At 36.9% G+C, this 25,345-nt stretch overlaps 1 protein-coding gene across 5 annotated transcripts in view; it reads right to left on the bottom strand.

Annotated features, from left to right (window-relative positions):
- Cntln (centlein) overlaps positions 1–25,345 on the bottom strand; it is a 199,069-nt gene that overhangs the window by 130,764 nt on the left and 42,960 nt on the right. For all 5 annotated transcript variants that reach the window (XM_042692951.1, XM_042692950.1, XM_042692948.1 and 2 more), the window contains exons 4-7: positions 22,804–22,938; positions 22,025–22,204; positions 19,236–19,369; positions 6,698–6,860 (exon numbers count right to left, since the gene is read on the bottom strand). In XM_042692951.1, the coding sequence (XP_042548885.1) occupies positions 6,698–6,860; positions 19,236–19,369; positions 22,025–22,204; positions 22,804–22,938 (612 nt within the window). The remainder of the gene's footprint in view (positions 1–6,697; positions 6,861–19,235; positions 19,370–22,024; positions 22,205–22,803; positions 22,939–25,345) is intronic.

Below are 25,345 nucleotides of genomic sequence, written 5' to 3' on the forward strand. Positions count from 1 at the left end.
AAGGACCAAAAAAACAATTAACAAAATTGGCAGAACCTTAGCAAATCTGACCAAAAAGAAAAAAAAGGGGGGGGGGGCAATATCCAAATGAAACCAAGATCTAAACCAATAGACCCATATCAAATATTGAAATAGAAATGGCAATAAAAGACCTCCCATCCAAGAAAAGCCCAGTACCAGATGGATTCATAACTGAATTCTATAAGGTCTTCAAAGGAGAACTCACTCCGACACTCCTCAAACTCTTTAATGAAATTGAAAGTGAAAGATCACTACCAAATTCATTCTATGAGGTCAGCGTAATCCTCACCCCAAAACCAGATCAGGACTCATGAAAGAAAGAGAACTATAGACCCATTTCTTTAGTGAACATTCATGAAAAACTTCTCAATAAAATTCTGGCCAATCAACTTCAACAACTAATCAAAAAACTCATACACTATGATTAAACAAGATTCATTCCAGGGATGCAAAGCTCATTCATTATACACAGTCAATTAATGTAATTCAACACACATCAATAGGACCAAGGACAAGAACCACATGATCATCTCCAAGATGCAGAAAAATCATTTGACAAGCTCCACTACCTCTTTATGATGAAAGCTCTGGAGAAACTAGGAATCCATGGCACATTCCTCAATATAATAAAGGCTGCATATAACAAACCTACAACTAGCATTATACTTAATGGTGAAAAGTTAGAAATACTTCCTCTGAAATAAGGAACAAGACAAGGGTGTCTGCTCTCTCCACTCCTCTTCAATATAGTATTGGAATTCCTAGCCAGAACAGTAAGATCCAAATAGGGAAAGAAGAAGTAAAACTCTCCCCTCTTTGCAGGTGACATGATCCTCTATTTTAAGAAGCCATCGAATCCTCTCCCTAGTTACTCAAGCTGGTCCAAAATTTTGGCAAAGTAGCAAGGTATATTAATGCACAAAAATAAGTAGCTTTTCTGTATGCCAACAATGAAAAGATAAGGATGAAATCAGGAAATAGCCTCAAAAAATAATAAAATACATAGGAATTAACAACCAAAGAGGTGAAGGACCTCTATGATGAAAACTTTATAAACCTAAAAAAGGAAATTAAAACAGATTTAAGGATGTGGAAAAAATCTCCCATGCTCCTGGACTGGGAGGTTTAACATCATGGCAAATGATGTTAAAATGGCAATTCTGCCCAAAGCTCTCTTCAAATTCAATGCAATGCCAATCAATATCCATCAATATGCCAACATCACTGTTTAACGAAATAGAACTTCAACCTAAATATTCATATGGAATAAAAGACCTTGAATAGCAAAAACAATCCTTAATAGGAAAAACAGTGCTGGAGGAATATCAGTACCAAACTTCAAACTGTTGCTATAGAGCCAAAATTATAAAAACAGCTTGGAACTGGCACATGGACAGGCCTGAGAACCAATAGAATAGAATTAAAGACCCAGAAATTATCACACAGATATATGGCCATCTTTGATAAGAGAGCCAAAATATCAAATAGAGGAAAGACAGTCTCTTTAACAAATGGTGCTGGCAAAATTGAAGGTAGATGCTTATATATCAGCCTGCAACAGAATCACCTCCAAATGGATCAGACCTTGAGGACAGAGCAGATATCCTGAAAGGATAAGGATATGGGATAGATTAGGGCTCCTTGGCACTGGTTGAAACCTCCTAAATAAAGATCCAGAAACGGAACAAATCAAATAAAGGATGGATAAATGGGACTGCATTAAACTGCAGTGATTCTTCATGGCAAAGTACATAGCCAGCAAGATAAATAGAAACCCCACAGATTGGGAGAAGATCTGCACTAGCTATACAACAGACAAGGGCCTCATATTAAAAATATACCTAGAGCTCAAAAAATTAAATCCCCAACAACAAATCCTCAAAGTAACAATTGCCTGATTAATAAATGGGCTTAAGACTTGAAGAAGACTTCCCTGAAGAGGAAATAATAGCCAACAGACACATGAAAAAAATGTTCAACATCTCTGGTCATAAAAGAAATGCAAATCAAAACTACATTGAGATTCCAACTTCACCCTGTTAGAATGGCCATTATTAAGAAAACAAATAATAACAGATGCTGGTGGGGATGTGGTAAAAAGGGAGGCTACTACACTGTTGGTAGGAACGTGAACTGGTTCAACCACTCTGCAGTATGGAGGTTCCTCAAAAGACTAAACATAGATCCAGCAATCCCACTCTTGAGCACTTACCCAAATGATCACAAGCTAGGCCACACTAAAGCTACAAGCACAACTTTACACATTGCACCATTATTTACCATAGCTAAGATATGGAACCAGATGCCCCTTAATAGAGGAATGGATCAAGAAAATGCGGTATATATACACAATGGAATTCTATGCTTCCATCAGAAAGAATAGCATCGCCCCATTCATAAGAAAATGGAAAGACTTGAAAAAATCAAGTAGGCTCTCTGGTTTCTCTAGTTTGTAATAATCAGTATCTGTCTAGCAGAGGATCCTAGCAGAGGATCACAATAGCTCAATAGCTATGTACATATGACCATATAAAATGATGTTAATCAAAATGAACTCCAAAATATGGAAACACGGGTTTTGTTTTTGTTTTTAATGTACTGTGTGGTTATTTCTTTTTTTCTTTCATTTTTTTCCCTTTGGTTTATTCCATGTCACTGTTTTTTTATTTTGGTACCCTGTGCCTTGTATATATGTTTATCTGATGGGGGTGGGGGAAGGGAAATGGGAGAAAAACAAGGCAGGGGATAACAACATTTGAGAAGAAATATACTCATTACTTATGTAACTGTAACTCCTCTGTACATCACCTTTATAATAAAATAAAAATTTTAAAGAAAGATATACACACACACAAACACAAACACACTCATACTTGTGGAAGTAATGTTTGAGGATCGAAAAAAGGAAAATGGAGTTTAATCTATACAAAGAAAGTATAAAAATATTAAACAGGCTTGGAACCATCATTCAAGTGGTAGAACACTTGTCTAGCAAGCATAAATATGTAATTTCAATTCCCAGTAATAATTTTTTTAAAAAAATAGAATACAAAGGGAAAAAAGATATTAATTTTTTGGTAAAAGTAATTTTATAAAGAGGGGTTACAGATACATAAGTAAGAAAATTAGTACAATTCTTGTCAAACATTGTTTCCCCTCCTTCATTTTAGCCTGCTATCCCTATCCCCCCAACTCCCCTCTCAACCAAGTTGTTTTCCAACACAATGTCTTGAGAATATCACTGTTGCATTGGTTCACCTTTTGTCCTTTGTCTCACCATTTCTGTGATTCCCCTTCCAAATCCCAAACCAGATAAACTTATATATGATACAAAGGGTACCAAAATAAAAAACAGTGACAACAATGGGTAAACCAAATGGGGAAAAAAATGAAAGAAAAAAGAAACAGCTTCATACAGTACACTAAGAAAAAAAACTCTTGTTTCCATATCAGCTTTTTTTGGGTTTTTTTTCTGCCTCAATAATATTCATAAGCGCAACAAAATGTTTAATTCTCTAAAATGATTATTGGATAAAATAAACATAATCCTAGAGGAAAGATATGGTATGTTTCCCAAATTACCCAGATCAAAACTTAGTTAGGACAATTTATCCAAATAAGGAAATATTAGCTCCCCCTTTCCAAATTTAGTAAAGGAACTAAGGAGAGAATTTATGCTTTCAGGCAGTTCATTTGGGAGAGCTACTCAAAAGTACTTCATCTCACAGATGTTCTTAACGTCTCAGAATAAACTTCTCTAGTATTGGGATAGGCCTCTTTATCTCTAGCCTGGAAATATCCCCAACCTATGTTCCTATCTTTCCCTTGGTTTCTACTATTACATTAATTATTTTTACCTTTCTAACTGAATGTCTATTTTAAGCTTTATGAAGTAACAAAGGAAGTAGAATAGTATTTATGTAGATAACTAGGGAAAAAAGCATTCAGGTACTGGAGGGAAGCGCAAAGATCTTGAAGCTGAAGAATGCTCAAGAAACAAGGAGAAAAACAAAGGAGGAGGTAACAACACTCAATAAGAAATGTACTTATTACCTTACTCATGTAACTGTAACCCCTTTGTACAATATTTTTACAATAAAAATATATACAAAAAATGGCAGACTACCCAATAAGGTTTAAGAAACAAAATGAAGATTAATATGGCTAAAGGGGAGTAATTAAGAGAAGGTGAAGACATACCAGAGAGGTAATACAAAGTCAGATCATGTAGATCTCCACAGGTTATAGAGAGAATTTAGGCTTTATCTTCCATGGGCTGTAAAAACACTGGAAAGACTGAAGAGAAGTGTTATCTAATCTGACTCACTTGGTTTTAGCAAAAGTATATTATTGAGTGTGGATTTGGGTCTAATGCCTGAGCAGAGAAACAAAGTAAAAGTAAGACAGAAATCTAAGTGATACATGATGATGGTATGGACAGAATGGTGATAGCAGGGGAGACGAGAAATAGAACTCTAGGCATGTGTTGAAAAGAGAGGAGACAACAGCTTAGCTTTGAACATAATGAGTACAGGATGACTACTAGATACTTAAGCAAAGTAAACAATTAGATACACTCTGTCCTCGAGTTCAAAGAAAGAGATTCAGTGTAGATAAATTTGGGAATCCTCTGCATAAAAACAATACAGTTTTGAAATGACAGATAATTGGATAAAACTACCTAGAAGGTAAATCTAAACAGGAAAAAAAAACTCAAAGAATAAAAACACACAACTATATTCCATTGAAAGTCAACAATTTTAAAATATCTATCAAGAAACTATCAACAGTAACAAAGAGAGAAAACAAAGTTATTAATAAGTGCAGTTTCAAATCATTTTAGCAATAGAGCCTGGTTTAGTAACGAAAACACAATGAGCAATCACATTCAGCTGCTCTCACTGAAGAGAAGCCAGTCCTCTCGACTGGCTTTACTCTCCTGCTTGGTATCATTCTTGTCCTTGGAGAACACAAAGGAATATAAAATGTAGATAGAAATCTATTGCCCCAATGTCCTACTTAAAAATACAGGTTTAAAGATGTTTATTAAAGGTATTTATTTTATGTTAATTGCCAATAATAGCCCTTTTGCTGTGTTTTTCCCCAGAACACACAGATTAAAATAAATTGGGAACTTTTAACAAAATAGTTTGTACTTGTTAACCTCCATGAGCTTCACGAGCCTCAGCTGTTCAAAGGGAATAAAACTGGTATCAGCATAAATCAATATAAATATGTTAAGTATATAAATAACTTATCACAGAGGTCAGGAATGGTGCTCATGCCTATAACTCTAGCTGCTGAGGAGATAGAAATTGAGACGAATGGAGTTCAAGCATGCCTAGACAAAAGGTTAACACAAATCCCCATGTCAACACACAAGCTGGGCATGTTGGTACATGACTGTAATAGCAACAGGTAACAATTGGTTATGACTGCTCATGGTCCAAGAACAATGCAGGGTAAAGGAACAATACCCTACCTGAAAAATAACTAAAGTAAAAAAGGACTGGGAGAATGGCTCAAGTAATAAAGCACCTTCCTTGCACACAGGAGGACATAAATTAAATCTTAGTTGTGCCAATAAATAATTAAATATAGTTACATCAAACAAATAAATAATTCAATAAAAGTGTTTCTTTAAATTACTAGCTATAATTGTTGCTGCTGAATAAGCATAATTAGGTGTCCTTAAATGTAAAATAAACTATTGAAAATAAACATACAAAAGAGAAAAATCCTTTGAAAATATTGATCCTGAAGACCCTGTCAACATTACCTTTTTGTTTGTGCACACTTGTCAATAAAATAATGTACAATTTTATAAGGAGGTCTACCTAAATCATAAACTAGAATTGTATTTGATCAAATAACTTCTTATAAAAAAAAGGCTGAACAGTTCCTTTCCCTGAATTCTTTTTGGTTTAGGGGTTATATGCCTGGCATGTTTCACAGAAGATATAAAACTTTAATTTTCAAAAAAAATCAACTAAGTAGTAAGTGTACATCTATTTCTTCAATGATTCAGCTGTAAACAAACTCAGGCAGAAAACTTCAAATATTATCAAATTCAATTACAGTTCTTTTTTTTTCTGGTCGTGGGGCCTGAACTCTGGGCCTGGGCACTGTCCCTCAGCATTTCAGCTCAAGGCTAGTGCTCTACCACTTGAGCCACAGTGTCACTTCCAGTCTTCTAGTAATTTATTGGAGATAAGAGTCTCATAAACTTTCTTGTTTGGGCTGGCTTTGAAGCACCACCCTCAGATCTCATTCGCCCCAGTAGCTAAGAGTACACGTGAAAGCCACCAGCATCTAGCTTGTTGGTTACTGTTTTTTTATTTGTTGTTGTTGTTGTCTTGTGGGGTCTCAACTCTGGGCCTGGGCACTGTTTCTCAGCTCTTCAGCTCAATGCTAGTGCTCTACCACTTGAGCCACAGCGCCACTTCTGGCTTCTTCTGCTTATGTGGTGCTGAGGATCGAATCCAGGGCCTCATGCATGCAAGGCAAGCACTCTACCATTGAGCCATCTTCCCAGCCCTACAGCTCATTTTTAATTTGGAAGAAATACAAGTAAAAAGAATCAAAAGGCAAAAATTTCTAAAACTTAATATTCAATTTATTTTCCTAAGTTCATACATAAAACTTTGTACTTTATGAAAGAAAAGCAGAAACATACTTTTTGATGTGATATACTTTCAGCTGTGTGAATGTCTTCCTGATTTTTCAGTACTTTTTGTGTGTCCATATTGAGAACCTGAAGTTGCTGGATCAGCTCAGCTTGCTGTGCTGTATGTTCACTGTTCTGTTTGTATAGGTTCTGTAACTCCTGCAATTCTTTCCTGTGCAAAGCAAATAATATATGCAAGCTTGAATACAAATCATCTCACCTAAAGTTCACCTAAGGTTGGAGATTAGCTTCCTATTTTTCATTTATTATTCTTTTCTTTTTTTTTTTTTGGTCCGGTCGTGGGGCCTGAACTCTGGGCCTGGGCGCTGTCCCTCAGCTCTTCAGCTCAAGGCTAGCGCTCTACCACTTGAGCCACAGTGCCACTTCCAGCTTTTTTCTTATGTGGTGCTGAGGAATCGAACCTAGTGCCTCATGCATGCAAGGCAAGCGCTCTACCACTGAGCCACCTTCCCAGCCCTTATTATTCTTTATTACAGGAAAATATAATAAAAAATATATAAAGTATTGATAGAACTACTATGATTTTCAAAGGTAAATACTTATCAATTTTCTATTATGGCTTGATAGTAATAAAATCCCTGGATACATGGTCATAGGACCACCTTCCTGTTGAAATTAAATCAGTACTACAGTTCCAAGAATCGACAAACAACAATCTCAACTACAGTTATCAAATCATTTTGAGCACAGGATAAGTCCATCTTTCATTTTGTATAATACAGAACTTGAAATACATTTAAAAGTGTTGCAAAAGGCAATTAAGTTTTTAAACCAATCCTTAAAGCATCACTGCTAATATTAGTTTGAAATCACAGGGGCCTAAAATAAGACCAAGATAAGGAATCACCAAAGTCAGAAGGAGAGAGAATAGCATAAGGAAAAACCAATCTGTGTAAGCTCCCATGTGATTACTAGTAAGCAGGAAGAAAAATGACCTATTGGTGGTAATCACAGAACTAAGGCTCCACAAGAATCACACCTCTGTGTAAGAGATTTTGAAAACGCTGTAGCAGTAAGTCCTGTGTGATACATATTATGTAAAATTAGAAATTATTTTATATATTCTATTTGAAAAGAAAAATACTTATGGAAGTTCATTTCATCAAAATTTATTTTATAAGCCAGGTGTGATGTCTCATACCTTGCTTCTCACAAGGCTGAGATTGTGAGGACCATGATTCAAGACCAACAACAGCAAAAAAAACCAAAACTCATTAGATCCTCATATCAAACAATTAAAAACTGGGTGCAGTGATACAGGTGCATTATCCCACATGTATTTTCTTCCAACATGGGAGGAAAATAAGTCCAGTCAAAAAGCAGGACCCTATTCAAAACATAAGGAAAAAGGACTACAGGTACAGGATAAGTAGTACAGAAGGACCTGCCTATCAAGCACAAGTCCTTAATTCAAATTCCAGCACCCCAAAAAAGGTATACATCATATTATTCACATTTTGAGATTTCATCTTAAATAGTATTTTCTTTACCTAGAGTTTCACACTGGTATTTCACAAAAATAAACTAAAATTTTAAAGTACAAAAGAAATATGCAGGCTGGGCGCCAGTGGCTCACACCTGTAATCCTAGCTACTCGGGAGCCTGAGATCTGAGATTCGCAGTTCACAGTCAGCACAGGTAGGAAAGACTGTGAGATTCTTATCTCCAATAAACCACTAGAAAACTGGAAGTGGTGCTGTGGTTCAAGTGGTAGAGTGCTAGCCATGAGCTGAAGAGCTGAGGGACAGTGCCCAGGCCCAGAGTTCAAGCCCCACAACTGACAAAAAAGAGAAAAGAAAGAAAAGAAAGGAAGGAAGAAAGAAAGAAAGATAGATGCAGACAGTTGTTAAAAGATGGATGAAAAACAATACAGAGAAAAAAAATTCTGTTTTTTAGGTGATTAGGAAATTAATGACCTCAAACAGAATGACAACCTAAAAGAAACTTGAAGAAAATAATAATTCATACAAGGAGAGGGAGAAGAGAATAATGACACAATGCTATTTTCTACAAATAAAATTTAAAAAATTAACAAAGTAGATAAACATTAGCATCTCCTGTAGAGAATAGTCAAGACCTTATTTAGGAGACATAGGATACACACACACACACACACACACACACACAAACACACACACACACACACACACACACACACACACACACACACACACTGCATTTTGAAAAAAAACATGGTAAAGATAAATTACAGATCTTCTTCTCTTTTCTTTGTGCTGATGCTAGGTCTTAAACTTAGGGTCTTGTGCTATCACTTGTTTTTGCTCAAAACTACCACTCTACCACCTGACCCACACCTCCACCTTTTTGATGGTTAATTGTAGAGAAAAGGTTCATAGACTTTTCTGCCCAGGCTGGCTTCAAACCATGTACATATGCCGGTGGTATGTGAAAAAAGAAACTTGAATAGTATCGAAGTAGACAATAAACAATTTTTGTTAACTTATACAACTACAAAACACTAAGCTTGTTTAAATTTCTTATTTTAAAACCAAGAAAATGAGCAAGACTTCATAAAATTATATGGGTATGAGTACTTAAAAAATAATTGTTGGAGAGAGACCAAGATGGCGACGGGGCAGTAGGGAAACGCCACAGCTCTCTCCAACCAAAAAGAGAGTTCGAGTTCCAACCTTTAATCTCCCCAAGAGACCGACAACAACAAAAAGACGAACACTCAGAGAAAAACCAGAGGTGGAAAATAACAAAAAAAAAAAAGAGAGGAAAAGAAGAATTTCAGAACAGAGAAGAGCGAAGACCCCTCCCCCAACCTTTACTGGCCGCGCGGCAGTGCGCCAAGCCGCCGGCCAGCTGGCCCCCCGGGGGCTGCCAGAGCCACAGAGACACAGGGGGCTGCTTGCAGATCACCAGGTACCGGATTGCAGAACAGCAGATCGCCAGGAACAGAGAAACCTACCAGCCGGGAGTCTCCAGGAGGATCCCACCCCACCCATCACTCTCCACCGGAGCGGAGAGGCTCCATCCCGCCAAAGCCGCCCGGCACCAGCAGCGCCACAAAGGGACCTGTCCGCAGACCACCCACCCAATCGCGATCGCAACGACCCGGCGGGGGGCCGCCCAACCCAGCCCGCAACCACCCCAACTGAACTCGGATTGCAACAACTGACGACCTACAGGGTGAGTACCCATCAGGGGACAGGGAATCCATCAAGGGAGACCAGAGCTGGAGGGAATCCCCAGACCCTGACCTAGACTCCCTACCCCAACACCCGGACCACAGGACCCACTAAAACTGGGAACTGTTCGAGAGCCCCACCAGCCGGTGGAGCACACTCTGCTGGCCAGGCCAGAGCAAGAGCGCCCCTGGAAGGGAGCTTAAATGCTCAAGCCAGGAACAGTGCCCCTGGGTCAAGACTACCAACAGTAGAAGAAATTTGAACTGTGTCCTCCAGGCTGCATAACCAAGGTGGTATACACATTAGCACAGGCCTAACTAGCGCGCTCCAGGCTGGGGCCGGAACCAGGCCAGGGGACCGGCGCCTGAACAAAGCAAAAAGGGTCAGAAGTGGGGCTGTGGCTCAAATGGTAGGGTGCCAGCCCTGAGCTGAAGAGCTGAGGGACAGCACCCAAACCTAGAGTTCAAGCCCACAACCAGCCCAAAACAAACAAACAAAAACACATCAGGAGCCCATAGCAGACTCCAGTATTTGGGAGAGTGCATCCAGAGCATCTGATCTTCCCAAGAGCACCCGCAGGAGCAAACACAAGCAGTCTAGGCTGCTCAACCCTTCCAAAGGCGGGAATTGCTACAGCAGAGAGCTGAGAATCCTAAGTGAATAGCAGCTGGAAATAGGCTCCCAACAGAATCCAGATCAGACACAGACTCTCTCTACCAATAGAGAATCAGCAACCAAGCAAAGACAGACACACCAAAACAAGATTGAAGAGCAGTCTCCTGAACCCCCATGCGAAAATCACAGAGAAAAATCACAAGGTTTACCACTACCCAGGACAGCAAGCTCACCTCAAAAGCCAGCAGCCACGCAGGGGAGAGCCCCAGTGGGAGCAAAGCAGGAATGGAAGACAAAAACTACATCCAAGGGTTGCTGGAGGCAATGACTCAAGAAATAAAGCGAGAAATGGATCAGAAATTGAAAGAGCACAAGGATGAACTATCAAAAGATATACAGGATATCAAACAAAAAATGGATGCAAAAATAGAAGCTGCACAAACCTCAGTAAGAAGTGAGATAAACGCCAAATTAGAGGTAATGCATACTGATATCACCTCATTGAGAGGTGAGATCAGTACTCTGAGAACCAACATTGAATCCATAAAGGGATCCATTTCCACCATGCAAACCACAATAGAAGCCACGGTCAACAGAGTGAATGAAATGGAAGGTAGAGTGTCAGATACAGAAGACAGAATACACCAACTGGACCAAAAAGTGACAGATATGGAAAAATCACTCAAATTAAACCAAAGGGAAATTCAAGAGCAAGCAGATAATGCTAAAAAATTTAACCTTCGCATAATCGGAGTGGACGAAGGTGAGGAATTCCAGAGCAAGGGAATGCAACACCTATTTAACAAGATAGTCAATGAAAATTTTCCCCACCTCAAAAACGACCATCTTAACTACATCACAAAAGCTTATCGAACACCCAACAAGCAAGATCCCAGGAGAAACACTTCTAGGCACATAATAGTAACAATGATGGATCTGAATAATAAGGAAACAATCCTGCATGCAGCAAAAATGAAGAAGGAGCTATACTACAACGGGAAAAAAATTAGAATCACTGCAGATCTCTCCACACAAACAATGAATGCAAGAAAAGCCTGGGAAAGCACCATACGAGCCCTGAGAGCCAATAACTGCCAACCCAGACTGATATACCCGGCAAAGCTAGCATTCACATTCGATGGAGAACTGAAAACTTTTAATAGCAAAGAAAAACTAAATGAATACATAAACATTAAGCCAGCATTACAAAGAATTCTAAGAGGGGGGACACAACCTGAAGAAAGCAACCAGGAACTGGGACCTGCCCCAAACAGGCATTACTCAAAGTCTAACTGAGCAAGCACAGGAGGAAAGGAAAGAAGAAAAACTTAGGAAAACGGAATGGCAGGGACAACAATGCATCTCTCTATACTTTCTCTTAATATAAATGGGCTGAATTCGCCAATTAAAAGAAAACGAACTGAGGACTGGATCAGAAAACAAGACCCATCCATCTGTTGCCTTCAGGAGACCCACCTCTCAGCCAAACATACAAACAAACTCAGAGTGAAGGGGTGGAAAAGGATCTACCAATCAAATTCCCCCAATAAGAAAGCAGGTGTAGCTATCCTGATATCTGACAAAATAAACTTTTCATTAAAATCAGTACAGAAAGACAAGGACGGACAGTACATATTAATAAAGGGAACAATCCAAGAGGAGGATATAACCATCATCAACTTATATGCCCCAAATATTGGTGCACCCAGATATGCTAAACAAATGCTCTCAAACTTACAGAATAAAATAGATCCCAATACGATAATACTAGGAGACTTTAACACGCCACTCTCACCAAAGGACAGGTCTACCAACCAGAGGATTGGCAAAGAAGCTACCGAATTAAGTGAGGCCATACTTCAAGCGGAATTAACTGACATCTACCGAGTATTTCACCCTAAAACAACACAGTACACATTCTTCTCAGCAGCTCATGGAACTTTCTCCAAAATAGACCATATCATAGTTCATGCAAGGAACTTAAGCAAATACAAAGGGATCGACATAATCCCCTGTATCCTATCTGACCACAGTGGAATCAAGCTAGCTCTCAATAACAAAGCATACCGCAGAAATTTCTCTAATACATGGAAATTGAACAGCACACTCCTTAACAAGGCCTGGGTAACAGAAGAGATCAGAGAAGAAATAAAGCATTTCCTACAACTCAATGAAAATGAAAACACCTCACAAAGAAACTTGTGGGACACAGCAAAAGCAGTCCTGAGGGGCAAATTTATTGCCCTCAGTGCCCACATCAAGAGAATGGAGACAGACCAAGTAAATAATCTCATGTTGCAACTAAAACAGCTAGAAAAACAAGAAAAAATGGGACCTAAAGCTACTAGACGAAGCCAGATAACCAAATTGAGAGCAGAGATTAACCAATTAGAAAATCAGAAAACCATAACCAAAATAAACCAAACAAAAAGCTGGTTCTTTGAAAAAATAAACAAAATTGATGGCCCGTTGGCAAGATTAATTAAAAAAAGAAGAGAGGAAACCCATATTAATAGGATTAGGGATGCCACGGGAAACATCACAACACGCACCCAAGATATCCAAACAATTCTAACAGACTACTTTCAAAAGCTGTACTCTCTAAAGGAAGAAAATCTGGCAGAAATGGATGCATTTTTAGAGAAATACAAGTTACCCAAACTGAGCAAAGAAGAAGTTAACCAATTAAATAAGCCAATATCCTATAATGAGATACAGGAAGCTATCAAAAGTCTTCCAACAAAAAAAAGCCCAGGACCAGATGGATTCACAGCAGAATTCTATAAGACCTTTAAAGAAGAACTAATACCCATACTCCTCAAGCTCTTCAGAGAAACAGAGAAGGAGGGAGCTATCCCAAACTCATTCTACGAAGCCAATATCACACTCATCCCCAAACCAGGCAAAGACCCAACCAAAAAGGAGAATTACAGGCCAATCTCCTTGATGAACACAGATGCAAAGATCCTTAACAAGATTCTAGCTAACAGAATCCAGAAACACATAAAAAAAATAATACACTATGATCAGGTAGGCTTCATCCCAGAGACACAGGGATGGTTTAACATACGTAAGTCAATAAATGTAATCCAGCATATCAACAGAGCCAAGGTCAAGAATCACATGATTATCGCCACAGATGCAGAAAAGGCCTTTGATAAAATTCAACATTCATTCATGCTAAAAGCTCTGGAGAAAATAGGAATAGAAGGAACATTTCTAAAAACAATAAAAGCCATTTATGACAGACCAATAGCCAATATTATACTTAATGGGGAAAAGCTACAACCAATCCTCCTGAAAACAGGAACAAGGCAAGGATGTCCACTGTCTCCACTCCTCTTCAACATAGTCCTAGAACCCTTAGCCAGGGCAATAAGGCAAGAAAAAGACATTAAAGGGATCCGCATAGGGAAAGAAGAAGTGAAACTATCCCTTTTTGCAGACGACATGATACTATACCTCCACGATCCCAAAAACTCCATCCCCAAACTTTTAGAAATCATAAGTCACTTCGGCAAAATAGCAGGATACAAAATAAACCCACAAAAATCAGTTGCCTTCCTATACACTGATAACGCACAGGAAGAGAGGGAAATAAAGGGAGCAACCCCATTCACAATAACCTCCCAAAAAATAAAATATTTAGGAATTAACCTAACCAAAGATGTAAAAGAACTATTTAATGAGAACTATAAAAAGTTAAAGAAAGAAATTGCAGAAGACACTAGGAAATGGAAAGACCTCCCATGCTCCTGGATAGGCCGACTTAATATAGTAAAGATGGTGATACTTCCAAAACTAATATACAAATTCAATGCAATTCCTATTAAAATCCCAATGACGTACATCACTGAAATACAGAAAACAGTCCAAAAATTTATATGGAACAACAAAAGACCTAGAATAGCCAAAACAATTCTAGGGGATAAAGACAATATGGGAGGGCTATCCATGCCGAACTTCAAACTCTACTACAGAGCTATAATCACAAAGACAGCATGGTACTGGCACAAAAACAGACCCGAAGACCAATGGAACAGAATAGAAGATCCAGATATAAATCCACAGGCCTACAGCCAGCTGATATTCGACAAAGGAGCCAAAGACATACAATGGAAGAAACACAGCCTCTTCAACCGCTGGTGCTGGGAAAACTGGGCAGCCACATGCAGAAAACTAAAAGTGGACCCCAGCCTATCACCATGCACCAACATCAACTCAAAATGGATTAAAGACCTTAACATTAAACCTGAATCTCTGAAACTACTGCAGGACAGAGTAGGAGAGACACTTGAACTAATAGGCACAGGAAGGAACTTCCTGAACAGAGTCCCAGGGTCACAACAAGTTGGAGAGAGACTCGACAAATGGGACTACCTTAAAATAAAAAGCTTCTGCACAGCTAAATCTATCGCAACTAAGCTAGAAAGACAACCAACTAATTGGGAAAAAATATTTACCAGCAATATATCAGACAAGGGGTTAACATCCTGTATATACAGGGAACTCAAGAAACTAATCCCTCCCAAACCTAACAAACCAATTACTAAATGGGCAAGGGAACTAAAGAGGGACTTCTCAAATGAAGAAATAAAAATGGCAAAGAAACACATGAGGAAATGTTCATCATCCCTGGTGGTGAAGGAAATGCAAATAAAGACAACCCTGAGATACCACCTTACCCCAGTCAGAATGTCCCACATCCACAAATCAGCCAACGACAAATGCTGGAGGGGATGTGGAGAAAGAGGAACCCTATTACACTGCTGGTGGGAATGTACACTTATACAACCACTTTGGAAAGCAGTCTGGAGGGTCCTTAGAAAGCTAAAGATTGACCTCCCTTACGACCCAGTCATACCACTTCTAGGCATCTACCCTGAACAACAGGAACCAATATACAAGGACACGTGCACCTCCATGTTTATTGCAGCACTGTTCGCAATAGCTAGGATATGGAAACAACCTAGGTGCCCCACCACAGATGAATGGATCCAAAAATTGTGGTATCTATACACAATGGAATATTATGCAGCCATTAGAAATGACAAAATAATGGCATTTGCAGGGAAATGGATGGAGCTAGAAGGAATCATGTTGAGCGAGGTAAGCCAAGAACGAAGAGACAAACGGTACATGGTCTCCCTCATAAGTGGATGCTAAATCCAAAAGGTTAGGTGATACGACAAAACTAACAGGACTTAAGAAACAAAGAACTCCCGCTCATCTGGTTGAACCACTACTAAATATCTTCATGCTGCTGATCACAAATATGGTATATAACATGTGAACACTGTTATATATTACAGACTGTGGTAGACAATTTGCTCCAGGGAAGTTAGAATGAACATGTGACTTTGAAATTATGTAATCATTTAATCACAATCAAAAAAAAAAGAACCTCGGGGAAGGGAGGGAGGGAGGGGATGGTAGGGGGAAAACAATGGAGGGGGTAACAATGTTCAAGAGGAAGTGTACTCATAACCTCACTCATGTAACTGTAACCCTCTGTATAGTAGCTTTACAATAAAATTAAAAAAAAAAAATTGTGAGAGAAGAAGTTAAAAAAAAAAAAAATAATAATAATTGTTCAAGCCAGGAACCAGTATCTTATGCTTGTAATCCCTAGCTACTCAGAAGGTTGAGATTGGAGGATTGCAGTTCAAAACCAGCCTGGGCAGAAAAGTCTATGAGACTCTTATCTTCAACTAACCACTAGAAAACTGGAAGTGGTGCTGTGGCTCAAGTGGAAGAGTGCTAGTCCCTTGAGCTGAAGAGCTCAGGGACAGCACCCAGGCTCAGAGTTCAAACCCCATCACCCCCCCAATAAAAATTATTGTTCACACTCAGAGAAAAGTATACTCAAGTGGAAATGGCTAAAGAAATTTCAAAAGAAAAATTAGGAAAAGTATGAAAAAGCAAGCAACCACTCCACCTCCAGAACGGGTAGTGGACATCAATAGAAGTCAAAATGTAAGAGCAGTTTTGTAAGAGCAAGGAATCTTTCATTGAGTATTATGAACAGAAGAACTAAAATACGTTCTATTCTTTGATATTTCCTGTTGTATCAGACACATGATATACATCTTTTCAGAAGTAATCTCACTTAACTTCTAGACTCATTTCCTTGATCTGCCTCAGCCTACAAACTACTATGACAAAAGCCCACTTTAGCCAGGCGCCAGTGGCTCATGCCTGTAATCCTAGCAACTCAGGAAGTTAAACTCTGAGGATTGTAATTCAAAGCCATCCCAGGCAGGAAAGTCTGTGAGACTCTTACCTCCAATAAGCCACTAGAAAACCGGAAGTGGCACTGTGGCTCAAGTGGTAGAGCACTTGCCTTGAGCTGAAGAGCTGAGGGACAGCGCCCAAGCCCAGAGTTCAAGTCCTAGGACCGACAAAAAAAAAAAAAAAAAAAAAAGCCACCGAATTTATACAACTCAAACACCTGAGACTAACTACCTGATATTAATTTTGTTTGCCACTTTATACCAGTATCAGAGTAAGATAAAATGCTATAATCAGAGACCAAAAAAAAAGAGACAAGAATAGGATAAAAGAGAACAGCCAGACAAATGATTACTTTTATCTACTACATTGTTTTCAGACCATGGTTTCTCTATGTAGCAACAACCTATAATTCAGTGTACCTGCTATACCTTCATGGCTCATCATGATGTAATGATCAACACAGTAATTCATTTTGTCCTTTCTTGTCTCAGATTCTTGCTCCCTTACTCACTTTGCAATGGAATACAATATCTCAAGTAAATAACCAGTACTACTCCCGCTCTGTTTTTAGAATATCTGAAAACAATTGTTGAATGAATGACTTTAAAAGGATAACATAAAAAAACACTTGCTAAAGAGAATAAAGATGGCACCATGACATTAAAATCCTTAATGACAGAAGTTATCAGCAAAATCAAAATGCTAGAAGATGAAATTATTCTTTTAGTTTCAATCTGAGAAATTTCTCTAGACACACATCTAATAAATAAAGGAAAATCTAGGTTGAGCTAAGAAAGAATTGCTGAGAATAAAGTGTTTCTTCCCATGGCAAGACAGATATTGTCTGAAAATTACTGTATTGCTAAAAGATAAATCCAGTGATTATTTTTTTACAATGATACTTAGTAATTCCGCTTCAGAAAACAAGTTTGATAGCCAAGACACAGAAAAGTAGAGTAGCAGGCTATACTCGGAATGTACCACACCTCTGGCAATGGGTAAAAGCAAAGATAAACTAAACAATGATTCCTTTAAAATATCTGCCATAGCCTGGCACATGTTACTTTCACTCATGCTTTCTACTTCTTATAGTAAGTTACATGGCTAAATACTGTAATGATAATCTCATAAATAAATAAAAAAGTGTAGCATGGTATGTTATGATCAAACGTTCAGCAATGAGCACAGAAATAAAATGTAGAATTAGGACTAAACATTTGTGAACATGCAATTATACAAGAAGCAGTAAGTGCTATAATTTCAAAATACAAAATGAAGTGGACTTATTATAATTAATGTTTTATTTTCCAATACATACCAGGATATCAAAACCAACTAAAAATAATAAAGAATTATAAATAAATAATAAAACGATTATCTTTCGAAGATTATCATATCATCTTTTTAAGTTTTGGAAAGATAGTATTTATTAGTGATTCTTAAAAGAATAGCAATGGTCTAAGATTTTAATTCCTTCAATTTCACATCAGAAAGCCTATTTTTCCATCAAACCTGAAAAAAAAAAAAACCCACAAAGCCTAGTTGTTACTAAAAGAATGTATATATCAGGGCCCTTTAACCTGTAAACTTCTATAAAGATTTTCATAAAAATGGACTAAGAAAAATTAGCCGGGCGTTGGTGGCTCACACCTGTAATCCTAGCTATTCAGGAGGCTGAGACCTGAGGATCGCGGTTCAAAGCCAGCCTGGACAGGAAAGTCTGAGAGACTCTTATCTCCAATAAAAACCACTAGAAAACCGGAAGTGGCACTGTGGCTCACGCAGTAGAGCACTCACCTTTAGCTGAAGAGTGCAGGGACAGCACCCAAGCCCAGCGTTCAAGACCCAGGACCGACCAAAAAAAAATGATATTATTACATTTTTCATAAACTTCTATTTATTTTATTATCTTCAAGTAGTTGTTCAAGGGTGTTTAATTCAACATGTTAGTTTATGCATCTTGATCAATGTTATCATATACTTTTATAAACACTTATTTCATGCTCTTATTTCAATACTACATAGGTAGTACTAATATTTCTCATAACACATAAAAGCACAGTTGTATATTATGTTTACCTTTCAATCAATCCCACCTTATTAGTAGTATTGTAGGAGTAGTAGTAGTAGTAGTAGTAGTATTGCAAAAAGAATATTTCATAAATAAAACTATATAAAACATAAAATAAAAACTCAAAATTCACATTTTTCTCACTTAATACTACTATTACAACACAAGGTCAGAAGCTTAGCAAAGAAACAATATATGAGTTCATTTCCCTTGTTACAAACTAGAAACAAGGGTATTCCTGGACTACATGCAATCAGTCCTGTGGGTCATTAATTCTCCTAGGTTGCGTATTCACATCATAATACTCACAATTTCAGATTTCAATGTGTAAACATATATAACAACAGAAGACAGACAGTTGACATTTATAAATGCTAATAACAAACATAAATGTCATATTGAATAACTAATAACATATTCTAATGTTAAATTAAAAATTGAATATACTTGCCGGACCAGGGTAATATCCATGTCCTTTTGGAGAAGTTCAGTCTGTTTATTATCCAGTTGTAAAGATAGAGCATTATATTTACTCTGTGATACTTCAATTTCTTTCTTCGCTTCAATTAATTCATTTTCAAAAGCCTAAAATTAGAGCATTTATATTACATCAAACATAATACAACTAAATGTAACAAAATGTTTTACATATATATATATATATATATATATATGTTCTAGCAAATGATACAAAAAGTCATACTTTAATTTTTTCACTTAAAAAATTTAGACTGAATTGTGGTGGTATATACCTACACTCCCAGCTACTTGAAAGATAGGCATTCAAAGAATCATGGTTCAAGACCATTCCTATCAAAAAGTTAGTGAGCCTATATCTCAACCAACAAACATTGTGGCATGTGCCCGTGGTTTCAACTATGCAGAAGGCATAGGTAGAAGGATTGCAGTCCAAGGCCAGGCATAAATGCAAGACCCTATGAAAAAAACTAATGAGCAAAAAGGGAGACTGGGGACATGGCTTATGTGGTAGAGCACCTAACACTTGTCAGATTCTGAGTTCAAACCCCAGTTTCACTTTTTAAAAACTTAGCACCAACAGTACCTTATTCAATTTAGAGATTTTGGTTTTTTTGTCAGACACCTAAAAAATCATCATAGCTTACTGAAGCTGAGAATGAGAAGATTGTGGTTTCTGGAAAGAAAAATTCACAAGATCCATTCTCAACCCACTGATGGGCAGTGACATGCTCCTGTAATCCTAGCTTCATGCAAGATTAAGATTTCAGGATTCCAGGCTAATATTGGAATGATTGAGCCCAGTAAAGTACAGATACTATCTTCAAGAGAAGAAACTGGGAGTAGAGATTTGCACCTGTCATCCCATCTACAGTGGTAAGTCTAAAATAGACTAAAATCCTGCTCCTGGGCAGGAAGCAAAACTCTTATTTCAAAAAAAAAAAAACTAGCACAAAGAAAAGGTTGCTCATGTTGTTCAGTTAGAGTGCCTGCATAGCACTGATGTGGGCCTGAATTCTAACTCTAATACTAAAAAGAGAAACTTTAATCAAAAATTTGAAACCAATGAAAATTGTATAGAAATTATTAAACAAAATAAATTATCTAAAAAATTTTTGCCAGTCCTAGGGCTTGAACTCAAGACCTGGGTACTGAGTACTGGGTACTGTCCCTGAGCTCAAGGCTAGTGTTGTACCATTTTAGCCACAACACTACTTCTAGCTTTGTCTGAGTAGTTTATCTAAGATAAAATCTCATGAACTTTTCTGCCCATGATGCTCAGATTTCAGCCTTCTGAATAGCTAGAATTACAGGCGTGAACCACCAGCACTAAATTATATAATTTAAACAGTGTTAATTAAAAGTGAGCATCATAACCCAAAATGTAAAAAGAGATTAAAAACTTTAGGATGAAAAAAACTTTATCATATATAAACAGTAAAAACATTATAAAAGAAAATAAAATTGACACAAATTCACAAAAATTTTAAAATCTCATTAACAAAAATTCACAGAACTGAAAGAGAAAAATCACTGTCTTACTTAGAAAATGAGGATTAGGAAAGACCCAAACATCACACACACAAAAAATACTATATACCTTTGAATAGTGACACTGAACATTATTAGCTTCAGTTTTCCAATTAGAAGACATAGAACGGAGGTTTAGATTTAAATTTTTGGTTGTATTTAAGGGTAACTGGTAAGGGAAAAAATGTACTGCATATGTTGATTGATACATGTCTATAATCCCAGCTACTGAGTGGCATAAGCAGGACTGTAGACGAAAACATGAGACCTTATTTTAAAAAAGGCAAAAGTAAAAAACTAGGGTGTGGCTCAACTGAGTATCTGCTTAGCAAGCAGGAAGCTCAGTCCAAACCAGTACCATAAAAATAAAAATATACAAGTAAATAATAAAACAAGTGTTTTAAAATGTAATTAATTCAATGGCTCAGTCATTCTTAGTGTATGACATCAAGATATTATTTCCTTAAAAAATTCAATGGATTGATTTAAATATTCAGACATATTTCTTCCCTAAATTAAATATTCATGAACATAAGCACACATACAAAAATATCTTGTCAACTATATATTTGTGGATTTTTACATATATAGATTCATCTATTTATTTAAATTAGATATCCTTTTTATGTGCACATTAATAAGACTCACTTTATTTCTGCCCTTTTCAATAAAAATCTATGGCAAAAGAGAAATATTATTTTGATAACATGGTCAAGAACAGAAGTAGGATTATAAGGATGGTAACTTTTTTCCTGTACTAAAATTTGCTGCTAGTTCCCTTTAAGGCAAAAAAAAAGCAGCAATATCATAGACCCATAGAAGAGCATATTTAAGTATTTTTGTAGGGGTTTTTCCACTATATTTTCTAAAAGAACATAGAAAATACTTTTAAAACTATATTACAATGAATCTGAACTACATTTATAACTAAGTCTTAATTTTTAAAAATCTAATACTAAATTCTCAATATTTTTTCAAAATACATTTCAAAATGCAATAGCTTTTATTTTTTAATGATTACATTTTAGGATAACTATTTGAAGTCAGTTTCCTGCTTTGCAACATCAATTTTTAAAAAGCTGTGGGTCTTAAGTGAAAGAATATAAATTAATGCTAGTCCCCACTGGTGGATTTGAATATATAACTTGTTAGTTAAAGAAAATTACATGTATTAAACTCCTGATAAGAAGTTAGATTTAGAATAGCAGCATGAATTCCATTCCCATTGTATACCTTTATTTTTGTATCAATGGTCTGCTTTTCTTTTCTCCAAAGTGCCTCCTGCTTCCTCAGTTTCTCCAGGTCATTTAGCAGGTCAGCGCAGTAGGTACTTAATTTCTCATTTTGCTCCTCCAGATTTTTTATAACCAGTCTGCTTTGCTCCTCTTTATTCTGTACACACTCCTTAGTGTCCTGTAGAACAGTACCACGAGGGCCGATAAACAACCACAAAAAAAAAAGGTGAGAACTAATCAGCAAATATAAACTGTGCAGTTTTACCCTCACAGCAGCCTTCTTCTATATTTGATGGCCAAGGTCACCTGTGTACTTTTATTGGCCTCTTTTCATGCAGGTGGATGGGTCATATTTTTTCACTGGATGACAGCTTTGATGAGTACACATTTGCAAAGAGCCCATTAATTGATCAAGCTGCCTTTGATGCTGTCCCCAGCTATTTTTGAGACCCACACAGACATATCCTCCCAGACCTGGGTTTTATCAATTAATAATGCCAGTCCCATCAGAATCTAATTACAAGAAGCCACTTATTCACACTCCTACTTTCTTAGCTCCATTTCCATCATTAACTATTTATCTGAAAGTTATAAAGCTTGGAGTCTTAGCTTTAAAGCATCTTTATCAGTTTTCCTATGTGAGAAACTGTATGGTACAACAGGGCCTCAGGCAATTTTTCCTCCAAGCCTGTCACTTTCTGTGCCACAAAGGCTGACAAAGCTTAAAGCAGGACATCAAAGCAGTAGTCCTATAAAACTATGTACAAGTCAACACACCTTAACTTCTTGACTTTTATCTTTAAATTTCTTTTGCAAGTCACTGAATTCTTTCCTCAAGAAAGCATTTTCTTCATCGAACACAATCTTCTGTTTTACAAGGTCATTTATTTCCCGTTTTAGTACTGATTCTCTCTGTGAAAAAAGTTAGATTTCTGGTAATCTGGTATATCTAAGAAAAATTATAAGCTTTAGTTTTTAATTGTCATCATTAGGATTAGTTTTCATAATAAAGTTATGATCGCAATTCTCATTTCCTGTGACACATTCAGAGATTTTCATCAAAAAAATGTGCAAGTACAATACTTATCAGTTTAAGATGAAGCACACATATGCTGAACACTAAGTATTAAGCCATACTCTAAAACTTTCAGAATTTATGTGTGAAACAAAAGAAAATGTTACTAAACATTATAATAATGAAAACATATATGTAGCTAAATAATTACTTATTTTCTTATTTAAATTTTATTTGGCTTAGCATCATCTTATATAGTCATACATAGATAGTTATTAAGCTACTTTGTTCATCTGCTAGGACTATCCTAGACATATACTAATAATTACAAGTTAGAGAAAATAGGGGATCTATGTTTCTTCTGATCTGGCTTGCATCATTTAATATTATTTTTTCCAAGTCTTTCCATTTCCTTATGAATGGGATGATGCCACTCTTTCTGATGGAAGCATAGAATTCCATGGTGTATATATACATTTTTTAACCCATTCATCTACTGAGGGTCATTGGATTTGGTTCCATATCTTAGCTATGGTAAATAATACTGCAATAAACATGGTTCTGCTGGTAGCTTTAGTATGGCCTTGTTTGTGATCATTTTGGTAAACCCCCAGAAGTGGGAGTGCTGGGTCATAAGGGAGCTCTATGTTTAGTCTTTTGAGGAATTTCCACACTTCTTTCCAAAGTGGTTGAACAAGATGTAGAAACAAGAAGTTTTTCTTTGTTGTTGTTGTTTTAATGTACTATGTGGTTTCTTTTTTCTTTTGTGTTTCCTTTTCCCTGTGATTTATCCTCTGTTTTCATTGTATTTGATTTTGCTACCCTGGGTATTGTATATATGTTTATCTAAATTAGGGAAGGGAAGGGGAACAACAAAATGGTGAGACAAAGGACAAAGGACAAACCAATGCAACAGCAATACTCACAAGACACTATATTAGAAATGAACTGTGCAACTTGTGGTTGGGGAGAGGGAAAGTGGGAGAAAAATGAGGGAGGGGTAACAAGTTCAACAACAAATGTACTCACATATGTACTTACATATGTAACTGTAACCCCTCTGTACATCACCTTGTTAATAAAATTAAATTTAAAAAGAAAGAAAATAAGGAATAAAAAATAAAAATAAAAACAAATCTTTTTCAGAAAACCTTTTTTTAGAAAAACTATATAAACAAGGTGTGGTAGCTCAAGCCTTTAATCCCACCTATTCAGAAGGAGATCAGGAGAATTTGGTCTAAGGTGAGCCAAAGTAAAAATTTATTGAGGCCCTATCTCAACAAAAACGCCTGGCATGGTAGTAAACACCTAGCATCATCTCTACCACTTGGGAGGTTTAAGTAAGAGGCATATTCCAAACCAGCCAGGGCAGAAAAAAAAGTCCATACCTGAAAAATAACCAAAGCTGAAGTGGCAGAGTATCTACCTAGCAAATATGAAAAACAATCCTGGTTTCATGAAGGCATAAATCATTTCAAACATTAAAAATGAAAAATTCAGAAGCTGGGCTCTAGTGGTTCATGCCTGCAATCCTAGCTACTTAGGAGACTGAGATCTGAAGATCAGCATTCGATGCCAGCTTTGGAAGACTCATTTCCAATTAATCACTAAAAGGCCAGAAATAGAGTCGTGGATCAAGTGGTAGAGTGCTAGCTTTAAGCAAATAGCTTAACGACAACGCCAAGTCCTTGAGTTCAAGCCCCAAGACTAGCACAAAAATAAATAAATAAATAAATTCTGGGTTCTAAAAATACCTTGCTCTGTAGATAGAATATTAAAACTGTCACAATTTTTAGGAATTCTTACTATGCAGACATAGCTAAATAACTAAAGCCTCAATCATTAGCTTCTCTCTTTTCTATTTATAGAAAACTTACCTCTTCTCTTGTAGTCTTACCTCTGTGGGAAAGACTATCCAATTAATAATTCAGTACTATCACTAATCTCACATTTGTAAATTTATGTAGGATACCTCTATTTGGACTGTCTGCTGCTACTTCAACTTAACATGCTACAACCAAAATCTATATTCTTTTTTAGAAATTTTTATATTATTGTAAAGATGCTGCAAAAAGGTGCTCCAGTTACATGAATAAAGTAATGAGTACATTTCTTGTTGAGTATTGTTATCATAATACTTTCTTTGTTAATCCTTTCATTCTTTCAATTAACACTGTCTGGCTTACTACACTTTTTGAAACCTCCACATCAGACTCAACACAGCCATCTCTGTCTGCCAACCAAAAAGCACACACAGCAAGATAGACATCTTGTGTTGTTGGAGACTGTTCATTCCTCTCTGGA

This window comes from Dipodomys spectabilis, unplaced genomic scaffold, assembly GCF_019054845.1.
Source record: "Dipodomys spectabilis isolate Male_0828 unplaced genomic scaffold, ASM1905484v1 ptg000158l, whole genome shotgun sequence".
Taxonomy (NCBI): domain Eukaryota; kingdom Metazoa; phylum Chordata; class Mammalia; order Rodentia; family Heteromyidae; genus Dipodomys; species Dipodomys spectabilis.